We start from the raw sequence: 23,952 nt of genomic DNA, 5'->3' as shown, positions 1-23,952 counted from the left end.
TGCTTTCATCCCAGAATGTTTAAGGAATTGAAGAAAAAGGACTGAGACATGACCAGGGCTTGGGAGAAGAAGGCTAACAATGGGAGGAGAGAGATTTTATTTTTTCTTGACCTTGTGGTAACTATTAATCTAAACCTAGAAATGCTGATTTTATCTGAAGAATCAGAAACAGAATTCTCCAGTTTATTCATTTATTCAGTAACTATTTATCGAGTTCCTGTTACGTGCCTAGCACCATTCTAGGCACTTTAGATACAGCAGCAAATAAAGGAGACAAAAATTCCTGCCCTTATAGAACATATATGGGGGGGGGGGTGGGCAGGAATGCATACACACATTATACATGTTGCTGTGAGCTTACACTAGGTGGCTACTTTTCTTGTTTAGCCATAGTTTAGCTTTCAACCAAATGTACCTTCTGGAACCTCTGGTTTAATGCTGCTGTTGAAGTCCCATTACCCTTTCTAATGAGACCCTCCTCATTATTTTAATAATAAAATCTCCTTGCATGTGAATCAAGATTGATCTGTCTTGATAAGTCGTAAAGAAATAGACTCAAATCATGTGGGAATTTAGGACAGTGGCATGATATCTACACAAAGGAGTAATGGTATTGGATCCTAAAGTCAAGGCTGATAAAAGCTAAAATTAATAAGACAGAGAAAAATAGTAGAAAGGATAAATAGAAACCAAAATTAGTGATTTGAGATTATCAATAAAAAGATAAACCCTTTGCAATGTCAGTGAAAGTAAAATAGAGCAAATGTATATCACTTAAAGGATGAGAAAGGACAAATAATCACAGGTATAAAAGAAAATAATTATATGAGAATACTACATGGAAATACATTTGTAATAAATTGAAAGCCTAGAGACAACAGCTGGTTTTTCAAGGTAGATGGAGAACTGAAGCAGGTTGATTGAAAAGATTCACAACTGAATTATTTCTAACCTGTAGAGAACAGATGAGTCCAATACTGTTTAAACTATTTTATATGTCATAGAAAAAGATGGAAAACGCCCCAGTTCATTTCATAAAACCATGATTTAATGACAGAACCCAATAGAAATTACAGAAAAGAAAACCTCAGATGAATTTTCTTAATGCATATACATACTAAAATCATAAAGTAATATTAAACAATTCAGCAGTATATGAAAGATTAAGTTATTACAATTAGTTTTCATTTCAAAAAAGAAAGAATGGTTCACATCAGAAAAATCCATTAACATAGTCCACTACATCAGTAAATTAAAATGAAAACCATATGATCATACCATTCAATGCTGACAAGGCTCTTGGCAAAATTCAGTTGTCATTCATAATAGAAACTGTTAGGGAATAGAAAAAACCTACTTAAATATGATAAAGACTATTTGTCCACTTAACATGTTTTTACCAAGCACCCATTATGTGCCAGGTAAAGTTCTACGTGCTGTGGATATAGCAGTTAACAAAACAGAAAGAACAAAACAAAATAAACCCTGTCTTCCTGGAACTTACATTAGCATTTGGGAGCCATCCCATAAAAAAATAGGCAAGTTAAATGTCTAGTTTGTCAGATCGTAATAAGTACTATAGAAATAAAGCAGAGAATAGGTGGTTGCCAAGAGCTGGGGTGTAGGAATAGTATGGAAGTCCTCATTGATAAGGTGACATTTCTAGCAGAGACCTGTGGAAGAGCAAGAGCATGTGAACAAAACACAAAAATTCCTGTCCTCCTGGAGCCTACAGTTGAGTGAGAGGAGATGAAAAAGAAAAATCATACTAAATAACAAAAGCATATAGTCTGTTAGGAGGTTATAAATGTTATGGAAAAAGGGAAAACTCAGAATAAAGGGGACCAGGACCCAGGGGATATTAAAGGGCAGGTTGTAATAGTAAATGGAGTGGTCAGGATATGCCTCATGGAGGTGAGATCTAAGGAAAGTCTTGAAGGAGGTGAGGGAGTTAACCAGGTAGATGTCTAGGGAAAGAATGTTCCAGGCAGAGGAAACAGCACCGTAAACATGCTAACAAAGAGCACGCCTGGCTTCGGCAAGCAATTGCAGAGGTCATTGGGACTGGAACAGAGTAGATATGGGAGTGTGTAGAAGTCAGATTATGTTATGTAGGGTCTTGCAGACTATCGTAAGGACTATTTAAAAATTGGGGCTGGCCCCGTGGCCAAGTGGTTAAGTTCGCGCGCTCCACTGCAGGCAACCCAGTGTTTCGTCAGTTCAAATCCTGGGCGTCGACATGGCACTGCTCATCAAACCACGCTGAGGCAGCATCCCACATGCCACAACTAGAAGGACCCACAACTAAGAATATACAACTATGTACTGGGGGGCTTTGGGGAGAAAAAAGGAAAAAAAAAATCTTGAAAAAAATTAGGGGCTGACCCAGTGGCATGGTGGTTAAGTTCATGTACTCTGCTTCAGTGGTCTGGGGTTCACAGGTTTGGATCCTGGACGCGGACCTAGCACTGCCCATTAAGCCATGCTGTGGTGGTATCCCACATAGAGGAGCTAGGACTTACAACTAGCATATACAACTTTGTATTGGGGCTTTGGGGAGTAAAGGAAAAAGAAAGACAAGAGGAAGATTGCCAAAAGATGTTAGCTCAGGGTCAAGCTTTGTTACCAGAAAGAAAAAAAAAATTGGTTTAATTATTTTTAGTAAGGCAAACACCCCATAAGTATCACCCATGTCAAGAAATTGAACTATTCCAGTCAGTCCAGAAGCCTTTCCATGTACCTTATCTCAAATCTCTTCCTGCCCAAACTATCCACTATTATGGCACTTTTAGAAATAATTTCCTTATGTTTCTTTATAGTTTTATCACCCACATATGGATCCCTTTGTACTACAGTCTTACCCATTAAAAGTACTTTGACATGTTTAAGTTTCTTTTAATCTACAGATTTCATCTTTATCATACACATTAGTTTTTGAAGAGCCTAGGTCACTTAGTTTGTAAAGTTATTTATAATCTGAATTTTGCAGATTGCAAAATTTTTGCAAACTGCTGATTGTCCAACGTATTCTTCTGAATTCTTTACTTCATGCAAATTGGCATCTGAATCTAGAGGCTTAATCAGACTCAATTTCTGATTTGACAGGACTGTCCATTATGTGTAGTTGACTTTCCTTTGGTGATTTTAGCAGCCATTGACCCTCAGTGCCTAGATTCGTCGATTAGTGGGATCTTGCAAAATTTTGAAATTCTAATTCTGGTGTTTTTCTATATATTAATAGGAAAAATTTTATAAGAGATATATCCCTGCATCTATTTGGTTATCCAGGGTTACAGTTCACATAGGAAAAAGGTGTGATAAATAATTAATTCTTATTCTTTATTTGCTCGTTTTAAAGATGTTGAGGTGGTTCCTTATGTCTTCCCAAAAGACCAATTTAATGATTTCAATTATTACAATTATTATTTTTATTGAAGTTCAAATTGTCCAATTTCTGGCCACCGGAATCTTTTGCAAATTGGTTCCTGCATACTTTTGCCATGATGATAGTAGTATCTGATGAGTTTTTTGCTGTCTGGTATGGGTAGACTAAACATTTATAGGCTCGGCTCAGGTCAGGAATCAGTTATTTCTTCAACATGCCTTTGGTTCTTTTGGCAGAAAGTGCTTTTTCAAGATCACTATCTGGTCAAGATATCCCAGTCCTTTGTCAGTGCCCTCTAATTATTTTGGTTGTCTGAAGCTCATTTTCCAGTACAGGGGTTGGCAAACTATGGCTTGCCACGTGTTTTGATATGGGCTGGGAGCTAAGAATGGTTTTTTTGTTTTATTTTTTTATGGTGATGTTTTTATTTATTTATTTTTTGATGTCATGATAGTTTATAACATTGTGAAATTTCAGTTGTACATTATTGTTTGTCAGTCAACGTATAAATGTGCCCCTTCACCCTTATGCTCACTCCCCAACCCCCTTCCCCTCAGGTAACCACTAATCTGTTCTCTTTGTCCATGTACTTGTTTATCCTCCACATATGAGTGAAATCATACGGTGTTTGTCTTTCTCTGTCTGGCTTATGTCACTTAAGATAATATCGTCAGGTACCATCCATATTGTTGCTAATGGGTTGATTTTGTCTTTTTTTTATAGCTGAGTAGTATTCCATTGTGTGTATATACCACGTCTTCTTTATCCGATCATCAGTCGGTGGACACTTGGGTTGCTTCCACATCTTGGCTACTGGGAATAATGCTGCAGTGAACATAAGGGTGCATAAGTCTCTTTGAGTTGTTGATATCAAATTCTTTGGATAAATATCCAGTAGTGGAATAGCTGGATTATATAGTATTTTGATTTTTTATTTTTTGAGGAATCTCCGTACTGTTTTCCATAGTGGCTGCACCAGTTTACATTCCCACCAATAGTGTTTGAGGGTTCCCTTTTCTCCCCGTCCTCTCCAACATTTGTTATTTTTTGTCTTGGTGATTAGAGCCATTCTATCAGGTGTAAGGTGATATCTCATTGTAGTTTTGATTTGCATTTCCCTGATGATTAGTGATGTTGAACATCATTTCATGTGCCTGTTGCCCATTTGTATACCTTCTTTGGAGAAGTGTCTGTTCATATCCTCTGCCCATTTTATGGTCAGGTTGTTTGTTTTATTATTATTGAGTTGAATGAGTTCTTTATATATTATGGAGATTAACCCCATGTTGGATATATGATTTGCAAATATTTCTCCCAGTTGGTGGGTTTTCTTTTTGTTTTATTCATGATTTCCTTTGCCTTGCAACCTCTGTAGTCTGATGAATTCCCATTTGTTTAATTTTTCTTTTGTTTCCTTTGCCCCAAGTAGATATGGTCTTCGAAAAGATCTTTCTAGGAGCAATGTCAAAGAGTGTACTGCCTATATTTTCTTCTAGATGTTTTATGGTTTCAGGTCTTACATTCTAGTCTTTAATCCATTTTGAGTTAATTTTTGTGTATGGCAAAGGATAACGGTCTACTTTCATTCATTTGTGTGTGACTGTCTGCTTTTCCTAACACCATTTATTGAAGAGATTTTCCTTTCTCCATTGTATATTCTTAGCTCCTTTGTTGAAGATTAGCTGTCCGTAAATGTGTGGGTTTATTTCTGGGCTTTCAGTTCTGTTCCATTGATCTGTGTGTCTGTTTTTGTACCCGTACCGTGCTGTTTTAATTATTGTAGTTTTGTAGTATATTTTGAAGTCAAAGATTGTGATGCCTCCAGCTTTGTTCTTTTTTCTCAGGTTTTGGTTTAGCTATTCGGGGTCTTTTGTTGCCCCATATGTATTTCAGGATTCTTTGTTCTTTTTCTGTGAAGAATGTCATTGAGATTCGAATTGGCATTGCATTGAATGTGTAGGTTGCTTTAGGTGGTATAGACATTTTAACTATATGCTTCCAATCCACATACATGAAAAGATCTTTCCATTCTTTATGTCACCATTGATTTCTTTCAGTAATGTCTTATAGTTTTCATTGTATAGGTCTTTCACCTCCTTGGTTAAATTTGTCCCTAGATATTTTATTCTTTTTGTTGTGATTGTAAATGGGATTGTATTCTTGAGTTCTCTTTCTGTTAGTTCATTATTAGAGTATAGAAATGTGACTGATTTTTATAAGTTCATTTTGTCCCCTGCAACTTTGCTGTAGTCGTTGATTATTTCTAATAGTTTTCTGATGGATTGTTTAGGATTTTCTATATATAAAATCATGTCATCTGCAAACTGCGAGAGTTTCACTTCTTCCTTGCCAATTTGGGTAGCTTTTCTTTCACCTAATTGCTCTGGCCAAAACCTCCAGTACTGTGTTGAATAAGAGTGGGCACCCTTGTCTTGTTCCTGTTCTCAGGGGGATGGCTTTCAGTTTTTCCCCATTGAGTATGATATTGACTGTGAGTTTATCACATATGGCCTTTATTATGTTGAGATTCTTTCCTTCCTTACCCATTTTATTGAGAGTTTTTATCATAAATGGATGTTGGATCTTGGCAAATGCTTTCTCAGCGTCTATTGAGATGATCATGTGGTTTTTATTCTTCATTTTGTTAATGTGGTATATCACATTGATTGATTTGCAGATGTTGAAGCATGCCTGTGTCCCTGGTATAAGTCGCACTTGATCATGATGCGTGATCCTTCTCATATATTGCTATATTCGGTTTGCCAATATTTTGTTCAGGATTTTTGCATTAATGTTCATCAGCGATATTGACCTATAGTTTTCCTTCTTTGTGTTTTCCTGGTCTGGCTTTGGGATCAGAGTGATGTTGGCCTTGTAAAATGTATTAGGAAGTGTTCCGTCTTCTTCAATTTTTTGGAATAGTTTGAGGAGAATAGGTACTAAATCTTCTTTGAATGTTTGGTGGATTTCTCCGGAGAGGCCATCTTCCCGGACTTTTATTTTTTGGGAGGTTTTTGATTATTGTTTCATCTCTTTACTTGTGATTGGTCTATTCAGATTCTCTAGTTCTTCTTGATTCAATTTGGGGAGCTTGTATGAGTTTAAGAATTTATCCATTTCTTCTAGATTGTCCAATTTGTTGGCATAGCTTTTCATAGTTTTCTAATTCTCTGTATTTCTTTGATATCTGTTGTAATTTCTCCTCTTTCATTTCTAATTTTATTTATTTGAGCCTTCGCTTTTTTCTTAGTGAGTCTGGCTAAGAATTGTCAATTTTGTTTATCTTTTCAAATAGCCAGCTCTTAGTTTCATTGATCCTTTCTACTGTTTTGTTTTGTTTTTTTGGGGGGGTTTCAATTTCATTTATTTCTGCTCTAACTTTTATTATTTCCCTCCTCTTTTGACTTTGGTCTTTGTTCTTCTTTTTTAGTTCTGTTAGGTGTTGTTTTAAGATTGCTTATTTGAGATTTTTCTTGTATGTTAAGGTGGGCCTGTATTGCTATAAATTTCCCTTTCGGGACTGCTTTTGCTTCATCCCATGTCAGTTGGTATGGTGTATTTTCATTTTCATTTGTCTCCAGACATTCTTTGATATCTCCTTTAATTTCTTCAATGATCCATTGGTTTTTCAGTAGCATATGGTTTAGTCTCCACATGTTCATCACTCTTGCAGCTTTTTTCTTGTAGTTGGTTTCTAGTTTCATAGCATTATGGTCAGAAAAGATGCTTGATATGATTTCGCTCTGCTTAAATTTGTTGAGGCTTGCCTTGTTTTCCAACATATGATCTCTCTTTGAGAATGTTCCATGTATACTTGACAAGAATGTGTATTCTGCTGATTTTGGTTGAAGTATTCTATATATATCTATTAAGCCATCTGGTCTAGTTTTTCATTTAGTTCCACTATTTCCTTGTTAACCTCCTGTCTGGTTGATCTTTCATTGATGACAGTGGGATATTAGGGTTCCCATTTAGAGTGATTATTGATATGTGAGGGCTTAATGCTGCCGTTTTATTGCCTATTTTCCATTTGTTTTGTGTTTCTCTTGTTTCTTGTTGTTTGTGTTTGGACTGCCCATTCAGTTTGATGGCTCTCTATGATGCTTTTCTCAGTTTTCTCTTTTATTTATCATTTGTGTCCCTGTTCTGATTTTTTGTTTAGTGGTTACTGTGAGGTTTGTATAAAAGATCTTGTAGATGAGATAGTCCATTCTCTGATAGCCTCTTATTCCCTTAGTCTAAGCAGGTTTCATCCCTTTCCTCTTCCCCTGCTAAGTTGTTATTGTCACAACTTATTCCCTTATGTGTTGTTAATTTGTGGTTAAAATGAGGTGATTATATTTATTTTTGATGTTTTCTTTCCCTTTATCTTTAGAGTTATAATTAAGTGTTTGCTAATCTGTTCTTATAAGGAGTTGCAATTTTCTGATTTTATCTGCCTATTTATCTCCTTCAAGGCTTTGTAAATCCTTTCTTCTTTTTTTTTTTTCAGGTATGAGGGTCTTCTTGATCAAATCTTGTAGGGGAGTTCTTGTGGCAATGAGCTCCCTCAGGTTTTGTTTGCCTCGGAAAGTTTTTTCCCCCCATCATATCTGAAGGATATTTTCACTGGGTAGGGTATTCTTGGTTGAATGCTTTTTGTCTTTCAGAATTTTGAATATATCGTTCTGCTCTCTCCTAGCCTGTATGGTTTCTGCTGAGAAATCCGCTGAAAGCCTGATAGAGGTTCCTTTGTAGGTTATTTTCTTCTGCATTGCTGCCCTTAATATGTTTTCTTTGTATAATCTTTGTGTAATCTGAGCCTGGCAAGATCCCTGTCAGCTGTGTCTGTCCGAGCCTAGGTGGCTGCTTGGGATCACAGCGGCCCTGTGGGGCTGCCCACTGAATGGGAAAGCAATCACTTAGGGGCTCAGGGCTGCTGCCACTTGCTCCCACAGTCCTGCCAAGACGTCTCCCCACTTGAGGGCTGCAGCGGTACTATGGGCATTTGTGGCAGCCGGGAGCTCATTCGCCTGGATTCAGAGCTCCACCACCATCTGCTCTTTGGTCATACCAGCCTTTATACTTGGTGGGCAGGGCCTCCCCATTGGGTCCGAGCCAGAGCCACTCCCTGGGACCGCAGTGGGACTGTGGACTCTCTCACTGGCCGAGAGTGTGATCACATGGGGCCTCAGGGCTGCTGCTGCCTGTTCCCACCATTCTGCCAAGTAGTACTCCCCACTTTGAGGCCACAGTGGTTCTATGGGTGGTTGCGGCAGCCAGGAGCTTGTTAACTTGGACCACAGATACGCCGCTGTCTGCTTGTAGGTCTGCTCCTAGGTTTCACCAGCTGTAGTACTTGGTGGGTGGGTCCTTCGTACTGGGTCTGAGCCAGCACCACTCCCTGGCACCACTGGGACTGTGGGCTCTCCCATTGGACCACAGAGTGATCATGCAGGGCCTCAGGGCTGCTGCCGCCTGCTCACACAGTCCTGCCAAGTTGTTCTCCCCTCTTCAGGGCTGCAGCAGTACTATCAGCATTCGAGGCAGCCAGGAGCTCGTTCACCCAGGCTTGCAGCTCTGCCTCCGTCTACTCCTAGGTTGCACCACCCCTTACTCTTGGTGGATGGGGTCTGCCCCCTGGGTCCAAGCCTGAGTCACTCACTGTCTACCCTGGCCCTGTGGACTCTCTCACTGGATGGGGAAGCAATCATCTGGGGGCTCACGGCTGCTATCACCTGTTTCTGCACCTGTGGCAAGGCACACTCCCACTCTCAGGGCCACAGCAGTGCTATGAGCACTCCAGCCAGGAGAGCAGTTGCACACGTGTAGTGGGCTGCTGAGGGGCCAGAGAGTGCTCACCTGTCTCCACTTTCTCTCCCAGGGGGTAGTCCATCCCACATCAGATCCCACTTCACAACTGCACGGGTCTCTCACGCATCCTGATGTGCTATGTGGGTAGCCTCCACTGATCAATGAATGTCCATTTAGTTGTACTTTGAAGCAGGAGGGACAAAGGGAACAGCTCACTCCACCATGTTGCTGATGTCACCCTCTAAGAATGTTTTTACAGTTTTTAAAGAGCTGTAAAAATTTTTAAAAAGGAAGATGTGCAGTAGAGACTGTGACTTGAAAGCCTGAAATATTTGCTATCTAGTCTTCTACAGAAAAAGTTTGCTGACTTCAGCTCTACTAGATTCTTCAGAAAATACCCATGGGAAACAATATTTTCTGATTTCTTAATTTCCATAATAGCTGCTCTGTGCCCTTTATACCTGATAATCAGTTTTGCTGGATATAAAACTCTCAGTTTAATTTTCTTCCATGTGTATGTTAAATAGATTGCTCCATTTTCCTTTGGCAAAAAGTACTGATGTTGAAAGGTCTGATAATCTAATTTTGGTTCTTATTTTTTTATTTGCTCCTTTGTTTTTCTTCTGTAAATCACTTGCTTATTTTGCCTAGATGCTCTAAGGATTATTTTTTCTTTAAGTCCCATAGTTTTACTGGAATATGTCTTGATTTGGTCATTGTAAAGCAGATATTCTCAGGGAGACTATGTGCTTTGTCAATATATAGTTAAAATTTTTTTTTTGAAAGAATGTTTTCTTTGAATTTTGGTTTTTAGTATTTCCTCAGTCCCTAACTTTCATTTTTTCCTTCTTCAAAGACCCATATTATTCATATACTGGGGGTTTTGTTTTGTTAAGTTTTTGACCTTCTTCAATATTTGGTCACTTAGTCTTGAATTCATCTAGTCTCTTCATTTGCTTTTTATTTTTAAACTATTTCTTATATTTCCGATCATTTTACATTGAAAAACACTTAAATATTTGAAGGTATTATTCTGTTTCACTTTTACTTTCTTTTAAGGTTGTCTGTTATATTTATTAACACTTCAAGTTTAGTCTTCATTTCTGAAATGATTTTTTTGTTTCATTTCTAATTTTTTCCTGAGCTCTATCACTTCATTTATGAGTTTTTGTGATTATGATTTATATTGTTTCATATCTTGTATCATTTTCTTAATGTCTTTTAGCTTATTTTTAAATAGTAAGTTACAATTTTAATATGTTTTGTGGGCATATCTTTCTGGCTACTTTCCTTACCCATGGAGATGTTATTCTCCTTATTCTCTTTTTTTCTTATAATAACTTGGTATAAGATTTGACCTTATACTTTTTTTGTTGCTCATTTGTACATGAAAATAGTTTTCTTGAACTTTTAGAAGGAGAAATGGTTCAAGATAGCTTTATGAATTTCACAGATTTCCCTCTTCTGTTTTTTGGTAAAGTATTAAGTAACATGGTGGCTTGCTTTCTGACCCCTCCCTCAATTGTATCTGAACCTTCTTACTCCGTTGTCTCTGTCCCTATTCTGATTCTACTCCTAGAATTTTCCCCTCAGTATGGTGCCCTGTCCTGGATAGGAGCTTCGGCTGGTTGGTTTCAAGAGTTCATGTTTCTCAGCCTTCTTTGACCCCTTTTAGAACTTAGCAGGCCCCTTGCACTCGTCTTTTGGTTTGGGAGAAACCCTTTGCAGTTTTAAGTGGTGTTGTGAAATACATCTGCTGTGGTTTTCAGAGTATGGCTGTCTTTCAGATGCCCCTCTGCTTCCTTCTCCTTCTTCCCCCATGAACATTCATTCCGTGCAGGTATTACAGCTATGTTGGTTGTCTCCACCAACTTGCATTTTGGGGTTTGTGGGGCTGCTTCGTCACCAGTTTTGTTTTAAATGTTGTTCATGGGTTTTTTGTTTTGCTATCTGGTTTCTTTGTTTTTAGGGGATGGTTTGGCGAGACTGAAGAACTGTTTTCCCGTTCCTCAGATTCCCTCTCATTTTCAGGACTTGGAATAACTGGGGAGGTGTTGCAGAATTTTGAGCAGAGGAATAACATGATCTGACTTGTGTTTTTAAAGGCTCTCTCTGGCTTGTAGACTGAGAATAAAACACAGGGATATAAAGGAAGAAGCAGCAAGACTATTAGAAGAATGTTGTAGAAATCCAGGCGAGAGAGAATGTTGGGTTGGACCAGGGGAGTGGCAGTGGAGTTAATGAGAAGTGATCATATTTGGGTATATTTTGAGGTATAGTTGATAAGATTTTTTGTTGGATTGGATATGGAATATGAGAGAAAGAGAGTAGTCAAAAGACAACTCCAGTTTTATTTTATTTTATCCTGTGCAGCCAGAAGAAAGGAGTTGCTTTCAACTGAAATGGGGAGGGCTGTGGGTATAGTAGATTTTAGGGTTAAGATCAGGAGTTCAGTTTGGACTATGTTGGGTTTGAGATAAGTATTAGACTTCTGAGTGAATCTTTGTGATCCTATTTTCCCCACTGTTGCATGGGCTAAAAAAGAAAGACATTGTTTATCATTGAAAATTGGAAAATACAGAAAATTTAGGTAAGAAAATAAAAATCACTCTTAATTTTATCACTTTCATTGTTGGCTTTTTGGTATGATTCTGTGCATATATATAACATGCATCTGTAACACATTTTTGCAAAGTTGAACTTACGTTGTGTACACATTTTTAAATTCTTTCACAAGACATAACCTGAGTACTTTCTAAGAGTAAAATAGTCTTTAAAAACATGATTTTTAATAGTATTTTGTCTTTTTACTATACTAAGTATAACCGTATGGATGTAATCTTTTACCCATTCCTTTTTGCGTGCCCATTCCAACTCTGATGCTTTAGTCCAGATAATTTGTTTTCCTGTAGTAGTTGCCGTGTTGCACAATTCAGACCTGTGGTTTGGCAGCCCACCTGGCTGTTGTGTTTAACTAACACTCCTGGAACATCCATGCTTTTAAAATGAGTGTCTTGGAGAATTTTATTCACCTCAGTCATTCAAGACTTTGGCATTGTCCCAGTTCCCCGAGGAGGGGTGCCTTCCACTATGTGTGTTACTGAGGAAATGGAGCCTGGACGTTTACAACTAGGGGAAAACCTGCACAGTCACAAGATATTTTGGTTTGCAGTGCTTTGCCTGGGCTGTGGTTGTTGAAATATACCAGTCTGTCAGGCAATATCTTTTAAAATCCCAGTGAGATGAAAGGGTGCTGGAGTGGTAATTAATTTATACCCTAGTACACTTCAGCAGTAAGTGTTGGTTAATTTCTAGAAGGACTGAAAGAGTAAGAAAGATTTGATAAAGCTCCATCCAGCCTGCACTTTATTGTCTAAAAAAGAAAATCGGGCTCTCTGGACCAGGCTCATTTGTTTCTAATAACTGTATCCTTGTGAACAGAATGACAAACTTTTTCTGTAAAGGACCAGATATTTTTGGCTTCACAGGCCGTATGATTTCTGTTGTAACTGTTCAGTTCTGGTGTTGTAGAGTACCCATAGACAGAAACAAATGGGTGTAGCTATGTTCCAGTGAAACTGTATTTATAAAACAGGCAGCAGGCCAGGTTTGGGCCATAGTTTGCCAATCTCTGGTTTTGAACAATCTTTTCAAAACTGTGTCTCTAGTGGTCAGAGTCCCCAGTCTCTGAGGATCAGAGTTTCTTCGATCACAGAGCTAGATCACACATGCCCAACTTCCAGGTCTGCATTCTCCCCACTACACCTTGCTACTCTTAGAAAGTGGCAGACTAAATAACTAGAACCTGTGGGAAAAGAGGAAAGGTGAGCCCAAGGAGCTGATTTGGAACTAAGAGCAACTCTGAGTTTAAGTGTGGAAAGTTTGTGTGGCTCATCAACCAGACAGTGACCTCCTTGAGGATTTGGGACCACACCCTATCTTGTATTTTATTTTATTTTCTATTTTACTTTATTTTATTTATTTATCCTTATAGCTCAACAAATGTCTGTCTTTAACCTGGTAAGTGCAAAGTAAACACTATTGTTTCTTTTACCGCTCTCACCCTTACCCCACAAGCAGCTTCAGTACATCCTTAGCTCTCCTCATGTGCCATTCTCGAAGTGCACCAGCTTGTCTCACGTGTGTGAAAGTTGATGTGGCTCTTCTGTGAGGAAGGACATCACCTGAGATGCCCACACTGATCCTGTATGCCCTTAAGATATAGTCTTAGATCAGGGCTGACAAATTTTTCCTGTTAAGGGCTCCAGATAGTAGTAAATATTTTAGGTTTGGGAACCGTATAATCTTTACCTCAACTACTCAACTCTGCCATTGCAGCACAAGAGCAGCCATAGATAATGTGTAAACAAATGAGCACAGCTATGTTCCAATAAAACTTTATGACATTGAAATTTGAATTTCATGTGATTTTCATGTGTTATGAAATATTGTTCTTTAGATTTTTTGTTTTAAAAAGCCATTTAAAAATGTGAAAGCCATTCTTAGTTTGAAGCCAGACAAAAACAGGCAGTGGGACTGGATTTGGCCTGTGACCCATAGATGATTAACCTCAACCTTAGCTCCTTGGTAACTTGCCCTGACTCCTGTCCCACTCCAGGAGAAGAATGGCCTAGTTATGTCATCTGCATTCCCATAATAATGGTTTCTAACCTCTGTCATTACATTTATCCTGCTGCATATTAATCATGTGTATATGTTTATCTCTCTTACTGGACTCTGAGCTTCTTGAGAGGAGGGCCATGGCCTAGTCATCTTTGCATCCTTGGTATCTAACACTTGACCTGACACAGTGGGTATTCAAAAAATGTTTAATTTCAGCTTTATGCTCAATAAATATAAAATGCTGTTAACTGCTGTCTTAAAGAGAAACACCTAATTGATATGCAGTAGGCCTTCCCAAGTACTTTTAGAGTTCTATCTCTTTCATAAAAAGAGATGATTGGACTTTATCTTTAAATCGTTTATTCTATCATAATGATAAGTAATGGCTTTTACTTTTCTTATGAACCAGGACAACAATAATCTGGGTGAAAAAAATAGTAATAGCTATTGTTTATTGAGCACATACTACATTCCAGTCTCAACTCTAATTTTTCTTTAGACTTTTGGTAACTTTATGACTAGTATCAGTTTACCTCTTTTTCTTCGTTCCCTACACTTGAAACAATACGAAGTAACAGCATCATATGCTTTTCCTCCATACTACCTTATTGTAATGAATGGTAACACCATCCATTCAGTCCTTCAAGTTAAATCTGGATTCGTCTAGACTCCTCTCCTTCCTTCCTTACATATCTAACTGGCCATTAAGTCTCATCAATTTAAAAAAAATCTATGGAGTTTCTCTTCTTTCTATCTCTATATTGCTTGCTATTGTTGAAGCTTTAATCATTTCTCATCTCTTCCAGTATGTAGTTGAACTTCTTTACTGGTTTTGCTGACCCTAGTTGCCCCTTCCTTTAATCTACTCTTCCCATAGTTATCAGCATTAAAAACTGATAATGATAATCTGATTATGTCAGTCCTGTGATTAAAACCCTTCTGTCATTCCCCAGCATTTTCAAGATAAAACCATCTTCCCAGTCATGACATACAAGACCCTATGTGTGACTCCAGGGCTTAATACAAATGTGTTTCAGAATTCAGAAATTTTGGGATGTACAGAACACATGTAACATCCACTGCTTGTTCTGGGTCAGCACTCTAATCAGACTCATTAAAGAGTGTGATTGTTTGTGCCTAGTAGAATAAAGACCATAAATAGATTCCTATCAGTTCAGGTCATGTTTTGCTGCCAAATGAGTTTAGTTTTTAGAGCTTTTTGGATTTCAGAATTTGGGATAAGAGATTGTGGCCCTGTAGATATCCAGTGGTCTGCTGGAGCTGGCTTGCTCCAGCTATAGAGAGCCCATTTTGTGCATCTCTTCCCAACTCTGCAGTCAGTGACATCATGTTGGTAGCTTGAAATCAGCTGTGGTGGGAGGTTCCACCATGGACATCAGTAAATGCAACAAATCATTGCTTTTTCCCACCTGGAGAACAGGTTGTTACACAGTACTAGCACAGCACTGTATATACATATTATGTCAATAGTTCATTTGTATGTTTTTATCATTGTGGCAAACCAACTTGTCCACTCTATGCAGTGTAGAGCAAAAGGCCAAGGTTTATAAGGAAGCATAGAATGTAAAAATTAAGATAATCACTAGGATGGCAGTAAGAGAAACTGGGAAAAACAGGAGCTTTGGAGTCACAACATGGGTTCAAATTCTTAATTCCATTATTTCCAGACGGTATGACCCTGGGTAAATAACTTACCTTCTCTATGTCTCAGTTTACACAATTGAAAAATGGTTACTGATAATATCTTTCTCTTAAGGTTGTTTTAAGGATTAAATTAAAAATCATATGCAAAATGCCCGACAGAATGAAAAGAAAATGTTATTCTTTGTTTCTATGAGCTTTTTTTTCTGTAAATGTTTATTGCTGCAGACATGACTTTCATTCTCTAACATTCCTAATGCACCCACAGTAAATATCATGTAGTGTTTAGCACTTAGATAGTCTCTAGTTATTTCATCTTGTGTCAATTAATCGCCTTATAAAGATATGATCCTTGACTTCTCTTGAGCATGTTTGTATAAACTAAATTTGTGGAGTTTTTTTCTCCCATGAAAAGCTTTTAGTCATTCATTTAATAAACATTTATTGAGCATCTGTTACCTGTTATTGTCTGTTAATGTGCTAGGTTCTGGTGATAGTGAGATTAGTAAGACATAGACCCTTCTTATATGCTGGTAGAATGATAAATAGTTGGGCAAGGAAGCCGACAATTTAAATGGAGGGAAATTAGGAGACTTTTGTAGTAATCTGGGCGAGAAATCATGGTGACATGAACTAAGGTAGTGGCAGTAGGAATGGAGGAGAGGTTGTCCTACTCAGAGATAAAGCCTGTAGAACTAGATAACTTGGGAGTGATCTTGCTTTCTCCCTATTTCATCCCAGATCTCGTCTTTGCCTTGTGGATAGGTGCCATTTATCAAGATAAGATGTACATGAAGAGGAGTATATTTGGAGAAGAAGATGACGTGTCAAGGTTTTGGAACATCTTAGGTTTTTTTTTTTTTAATTAAGAAATCCTGTTTATTAGAAAATACCAATAATAAAGTCAAAAGGCAAGCCATGGAGAGGGCAAAGATATCTGTCAAACGTTTAGCCAACAAAGGATTTAGTGTGAAGTAGGGGTCACAAACTGTTGTCTGTGAAAGGCCCAGTAGTAATTATCCATCACCATGCATATGTGCCCCTTTACCCCTTTAGCCCACCCCTTCTACCCTCTTCCCCTCTTGTAACCACTAATCTATTCTCTTTATCCATGAGTTTATCTTCCACATGTGAGTGAAATCATACGGTGTTTGTCTTTCTCTGTCTGGCTTATTTCACTTAACATAATACCCTCAGGATCCATCCATGTTGTTGCACATGGGATGATTTTGTCTTTTTTTATAGCTGCATAGTATTCCATTATATATATATATAAAAACACATACATACACCACATCTTCTTTATCCATTCATCAGTTGACGGGAAGTTGGGTTGCTCCCACCTCTTGGCTATAGTGAATAATGCTGCAGTGAACATAAGGGTGCATCAATCTCTTTCAATTGTTGATTTCAAGTTCTTTGGATAAATACCCAGTATTAGGATAGCTGGGTCATATGGTATTTAGATTTTTCATTTTTTGAGAAAACTCCATACTGTTTTCCATAATGGCTGCACCAGTTTACATTCCTACCAATAGTGTTTGAGGGTTCCCTTTTCTCCCCATCCTCTCCAACATTTGTTGTTTTTTGTCTTGGTGATTATAGCCATTCCAACAGGTGTAAGGTGATATCTCATTGTAGTTTTGATTTGCATTTCACTAATAATTAGTGAGTTGAATATCTTTTCATGTGCCTGTTGGCCTTTTGTATATCTTCTTTGGAAAAATGTCTGTTCATACTCTGCCCGTTTTTTGATCAAGTTGTTTATTTTTTTGTAGTTGAGTTATATGAGTTCTTTATATATTTTGGGAATTAACCCTTTTTCGGATGTGTGATTTGTAAATATTTTCTCCCATTTGGGAGGTTGTCTTTTCATTTTGTCCATGGTTTCTTTTGCTTTGCAGAAGCTTTTTAGTGTGATGTGGTCCCATTTGTTAATTTTTTCTTTTGTTTCCCATTCCTGAGTAGACATGGTATTTGAAAAGATGCTGCTAAGACTGATGTCAGAGAGCATACTTCCTTTATTTTCTTCTAGGTGTTTTATGGTTTCTGGTCTTACATTCAAGTCTTGATCCATTTTGAGTTAATTTTTGTATATGGTGCAAGATGATCTACTTTCATTCTTTTGCACATGGCTGTCCCGTTTTCCCAACACCGATTATGGAAGAGACCTTTCTTTCTCCATTGTATGTTCTTGGCTCGTTTTTCAAAGATTAGCTGTCCATAGATGTATGGTTTTATTTCTGGGCTTTCAATTCTGTTCCATTGATCTGTGTGTCTGCTTTTGTACGAGTACTGTGCTGTTTTGATTACTGTAGTGTTGTAGTATATCTTGAAGTCAGTGGTTGTGATGCTTCCAGCTTTGTTCTTTTTTCTCAGGATTGCTTTAGCTATTTGGGGTCTTGTTGTTCCATATAAATTTTAGGATTCTTTGTTCTATTTCTGTGAAGAATGTCACTGGGAGTCTCATTGGGATTGCACTGAATCTATAGATTGCTATAGGTAATATGGACATTTTAACTATGTTTATTCTTCCAGTCCAAGAGCATGGAATATCTTTCTATATTTTTATGTCTTCTTCAGTTTCTTTCAACAATGTCTTGTAGTATTCAGTGGAATAGTTAAATTTACCTCCTTGCTTAAATTTATTCCTAGGTATTTTATTCTTTTTGTTGTGATTGTAAATGGGATTGTATTCTTGAGTGTTCTGTTAGTTCATTATTAAAGTATAGAAATGCACCTGAGTTTTGTAAGTTGATTTTGTACCCTGCAACTCTGCTATAGTTGTTTATTGTTTCTAATACTTTTCTGATGGATTCTTTAGGATTTTCTATATAGAGAGTCATGTTGTTCGCAAACAGCGAGTGTTTCACTTCTTTCTTGCCTGTTTGCGTAACTTTTATTTCTTTTTCTTGCCTAATTTCCCTGGTCAAAAACCTCCAGTACTATGCTGAATAAGAGTGGGCACCCTTGTCTTGTTCTTGTTCTCAGGGGGATGGCTTTCAGTTTTTCATCGAGTATGATGTTGGCTGTGGATTTGTCATATATGATGGCCTTTATTATGTTGAGATACTTTCCTTCTATACCCATTTTATTGAGTTTTCATCATAAATGGATGCTGTATCTTGTCAAATGCTTTCTCTGCATCTATTGAGTTGTTCATGTGATTTTTATTCCTCATTTTGTTAATGCGATGTATCACATTGATTGATTTGTGGATGTTGAACCATCCTTGCATCTCTGTTAGAAATCCCGCTTGATCGTGGCGTGTGATCCCTTTAATGAATTGCTATATTCAGTTTGCCAATGTTTTGTTGAGGATTTTAGCATCTCTGTTCATCAGCAATATTGGCCTGTAATTTTCCTTCTTTGTGTTGTCCTTGTCTGTTTTTGGGATCAGGGTGATGTTGGCCTCAGAATGAGTTAGGAAGTGCTCCATCTTCTTCAATTGTTTGTAATAGTTTAAGAAGGATAGTTAGTAAATCTTTGAATGTTTGGTAGAATTCTCTAGAGAAGTCATCTGGTCCTGGACTTTTGTTTTTTGGGAGGTTTTTGATTACTATTTTAATATCTTTACTTGTGATTGTTATATTCAGATTCTCTATTTCTTCTTCGTTCAGTTTTGAGAGGTTGTATGAATCTAAAAATTTATTCGTTTGTTCTAGGTTATCCAATTTGTTGGTATATGGTTTTTCATAGTATTCTCTTAAAATCCTTTGTATTTCTGTGGTATCCATTGTAATTTCTGCTCTTTCATTTTTAATTTTATCTATTCGAGCCTTCTCTCTTTTTTTCTTAGTGAGTCTGGCTAAGGGTTTGTCAATTTTGTTTATCTTTTCAAAGAACCAGCTCTTAGTTTCATCAATCCTTTTTATTGTTTTTGGTCTCTGTTTTGTGTATTTCTGCTCTAATTTTTATTTCCCTCCTTCTGCTGACTTTGGACTTTACTTTTTCTTCTTTTTCTAGTTTCGTTAGGTGTAGTTTAATATTATTTATTTGAGATTTTTCTTCTTTGTTGAGGTAGGCCTGTATTGCTGTAAATTTCCCTCTTAGCACCACTTTTCTTGCATCCCATAGTAGTTGGTATGTTGAATTTTCATTTTCATTTGGCTCTAGGTATTTTTTGATTTCTTCATTGATCAAATGGGTGTTCAGTAGCATGTTGTTTAGTCTCCACATATTTGTGACTTTTCCAGCCTTTTTCTTGTAGTCAGTTTCTGGTTTCATAGCATTGTGGTCAGCAAAGATGCTCGATATGGTTTCTAGTTTCTTAAATGTATTGAGGCTTGCCTTGTTTCCCAACACATGGTCTGTCTTTTAGAATGTTCCATGTGCACTTGAAAAGAATGTGTATTCTGCTATTTTTGGATGGAATATTCTATATAGATCTATTAAGTCCATCTAGACATATAGAGTTAAGTGGAATCCTGAAGAAGTTTCTTTTTTTTTTTCAAAGATTTTCTTTTTCTTTTTCTGGAGAAGTTTTCAAAACGGAAGAAAAGAATGTGGCCTTTGAGGCAGGAAGGAAACCTGGAGTAGTGGTCTCACAGCATCCCAGGGAGGAATCATTTCATTTTTCTCTTGTCTGTTATTTTAGGAGTGGAGTCTCTCTGAGGGATTCCTCATCAGATAAAGATTATCTCCTGGGAGAGTTCATATCCTTAAAGAAAAAGGGTTTTTATCCTTTATTGGAATATTATGTTTGAATGACTTCTTATGTATTATGATGTAAAACTCTCCTAACGTTTTTGTCTTATAGTCGTTTGGCCAAAATCTGCTAATTCAGATCCAATTTAAACCTAGGTGTCATTTTATGTTATGTTTTATCCTGAGATTATGACTTATTTAGCCAAATATAGTAAATATTATCACTGTAAGCTGAAAAGTAATTTCCGAGGTCAAGAGGTAGAACACATTTATTCTATAATATTGAAAATCATCACCAGCACTTCTTTTTCTTCGTTAGAAAGTAAAATTTTTCAGGAAGTCAGTAGAAAAATAGAACAAATGAATAGTTTTCATTTTTAGCAGATTATGGTTGGCTATTTTCCCCCCAAAATTTCATTTTGAAAAATTTCAAACAGAAGGAATTATAAAAGAATTTTACCCACCAGCTACAATTAACATTTTGCTGTATTTACTTTGTTACATTAGTCCATCTATCTGTCCCTCTGGTCATTCATCCATCCATCTTATTTATTTATTTAGTTGTTTATTAATCATGCATTTCGAGTAAGTTGACTGGCTGTTTTCGTAAACATTCTTAGCTTTGTTATTTTTTTCTGACTGTTGCAATTAAAGTGTCAGTACATTTTCTGCTGAAGTTTTCAACTGACCCTTTTTCCAGTTTCTAGAAATCTGAAGTTGCCATTGATCACTGCCAAATTTAGAACATTAAACAACGTCTGGTAAATAGTGTTAAGCCTGATTAGTGCCCTCTTTCTCAACAGATCCAGACACTTACAAATTTTAAAGTTATCAAAAATAATTTCCAACTGTCTTTTAACACTATTTTTTGGTGTTCTAAATAAATATTTATTCACATTATATATTTTCAGAGTGGAGAGATCTACAGACCAAGTCATCAAGCCAGTCAATGTGGGAGCTCTATCAAAATGGGTTGGGAAGATACCTCCAGATGTTTTACAAGACATGGCAGTGATTGCACCCATGCTCGCCAAACTTGGATATGACCCATATGCCAATCCACCTAACTATGGAAAACCTGATCCCAAAATTCTTGAAAATACTAGAAGGGTAAGTGAGATTTTTAAAGTGAATTGTGAAAACTGGCTATGGAATTTAAGTCCTGAAAAGTTTTTTCCTATTTTGTTTCTTGCTTTTTTATAACCAGAAGATTATTTTAAAATAGAAAAATTCTATTTGTAGAATGCTTTATCGTCAGGAGTCTTCCACTACATTTTAATGATAACCGTGGTTCTTCCCAGGAGCTATGGGGACAGTTCTGTATTTTGCCCTATTTCTAGGAATGGGGCTTACTGTTGGAGATTTATCCTCATAAGCAATTACCAGAAATTTGTGTGAACACTGAAATTATTAGTGACCTCACTTACGTCTCCTTTCTTTTTTCTTTGAATCTAATGGCTGCTTTACTTTTAAACCTTTGTTTAGATGAGGCATGCTTCCTTAATACTTGAAACTAAACATTGGCTACATTAGAAGAATTAGTAAACAGGTGCAATAGGCTACCCTCTGATTAAGAGAAAGTTGCTCTTATAGTGTAATTACAGCTTTTTCTTTTAAATTATGCTCACATCATTATAGAATACTGTTTCAGAAAAGCCGTGAACTCAAAGAGCCAATCTGAATATATACCTTAACCAGTTGAATTTACTTCAAATCAGACCTTAATTCATTCTTTTTTGTATGCGGTAAAATATACGTAACATAAAATTTACTGTTTTAACAGTTTATAAATGTACAGTTCATTGGCATTAAGTATATTCACATTATTGTGCAACCATCCCCACCATCCTTCTCCAGAACTTTTTTCATCTTTCCAAACTAAAAGTACATTCTCATTACCCGTTCCCCCTCCCTCAAGCCCCTGGCAACCACACTTCTACTTTCTGTCTCTAGATGTGTTCTTGTTTGAAGCTACAGTATAAATGAGATAAACATGTTAGCATAAGTTCATTGATAGGCTATTTGATTTCATTATTAAAACTCCTTGCCTTCCTTTGGTATTCTCTCATTTATGTCAGTGTCCTCCCCTCCCGACAACCTTATAATGTATCATCTTTTTACTCTGTCTTTGTTTTGATACCTTTAATTGACAAATTTATATTTCTTTTTTTTCTTTTTTTTGAGGAAGATTAGCCCTGAGCTAACATCTGCCAATTATCCTCTTTTTGCTGAGGAAGATTGGCCCTGAGCTAACATCTGTGCCCATCTTCCTCTACTTTATATGTGGGACACCTACCACAGCATGGCTTGACAACTGGTGCATAGGTCTGCACCCAGGATCCAAACTGGCGAACCCTGGCTGCCCAGGCAGAACATGCGAACTTAACAATGCTGTGCCACTGAGCTGGCCCCAGCATATTTCTTGAAGTTAATTTCCATATGGATTTTTTTCTCTTGGGTATTCTCATTTTCCTTTTTCTATTCATTAGTGGCTAAACAGGAAGAGCTATCTTGTAAAACATCATATATGAAGGCAGATTTTTTATTTTTTAAATAATTTTGCCCTTTTTCTACTTTTAATATGTATAAGCATTTTATTATAAAAATATAAGCTCAGTGTATAAAACTTATAAAGTTAAAAAGATAAGAGAATAAAATTCACTTGTAATGTTACCACCCAGACATATACCATTCTTAATATTTTGGTGTATTTCCCTTCCTTCTCTGCATGTTGTTATAAAAAGGTAGCATTACATATCTTACTATCTTACCTTTGCAGACACACAATTTTGTGTCCACTCCTTCCCTCTTAATATTCATGAGCATTTTCACATTTTGCACATGCTTTTTGAACATAATTTTTCATGGCTAAGTAATATGTCATCATATGAGCCTCCTTAAATCCTTTCTGAAACAGTAGTAAGTGAATGAATGAAAGAATAAATACAATGTGTTTCCCAAGTATATGTTCTATAATTCATTTTACCATTTTTATTTTATCATTTATAGCTTTCTCCTTGGCAAATTGTGCTACAATGAACATCTTTGCACATATAACATTTTAGGGTTTTTTGGGTTTTTTTAAAGATTAGACTAATAAAAGTAGAATCAAATTGGGTCAAATTATCTGAAATTTTTTAAGGTGCTTGAATATGTTGATAAAAATGTTTTTTTAATCTTTTGAACCAGCATGGTACAGGTAATTTTGTTTTAGATTTTTGCTAATTTTAATAGGTTTCATTGATTAATGTAATTGACCATTTTCCGGTTATTACCTACATGTATATTTTCTTTTATGAACCATCTCTTAGGTTTTAAAAGAGTTTTTTATGTGTTAAAATTTTTTGAATTACATTCTGCTGAAGTTGAAATACACATCAATCTAGCATCCATGATCATAGTCCTTGATAATCTCTTGGTAATTAGTAATTCATAGTTTTATCCTTTGTACAATCTTGAAATGGTTTTCATAAGCCAAGGTACACGTACAAATGATATTTAGAGGTTTTCCAGGCAGTAGACATTATACGTTTCTTACATGCAAGTTGGCTGGCTAGATTATTCTTGGCTTGCTTGAGTGGTAGGTTGGGAAGAATGTTGTGGTTTGAATCCATGTGACTAGAGAATTTGTTTCATAACACATTTGTGGCTTTTGAAAGGGTTTCAAAATGTACACTAGAAAAAAACTTTTTTCCCTTCCTATCTCTGTCTGTCTCTTAAGTGACAAATAATTTTGAGGAAAAAAAAGCTAAAGTGTGAACTGCAATTGCATTTTTGAGCACTTTGTGATAATATGTACAAGCTGACATTCTTGTTTTGTGGGGTTGGGTTTCATAGGCCTT

At 36.7% G+C, this 23,952-nt stretch overlaps 1 protein-coding gene across 17 annotated transcripts in view; it reads left to right on the top strand.

The window, feature by feature from the left end:
* TPST1 (tyrosylprotein sulfotransferase 1) overlaps nucleotides 1–23,952 on the top strand; it is a 187,923-nt gene that overhangs the window by 66,361 nt on the left and 97,610 nt on the right. For all 17 annotated transcript variants that reach the window (XR_011524735.1, XR_011524736.1, XR_011524737.1 and 14 more), the window contains one exon: nucleotides 21,022–21,220. Coding sequence is in view for 12 of the 17 variants with exons in the window: in XM_070567857.1 (XP_070423958.1) it covers nucleotides 21,022–21,220 (199 nt within the window). In the remaining 5 variants the exon portion in view is untranslated. The remainder of the gene's footprint in view (nucleotides 1–21,021; nucleotides 21,221–23,952) is intronic.

This window comes from Equus przewalskii, chromosome 12 (assembly GCF_037783145.1).
Source record: "Equus przewalskii isolate Varuska chromosome 12, EquPr2, whole genome shotgun sequence".
Lineage (NCBI taxonomy): Eukaryota > Metazoa > Chordata > Mammalia > Perissodactyla > Equidae > Equus > Equus przewalskii.
This window is presented reverse-complemented; position numbering and strand designations above follow the sequence as displayed.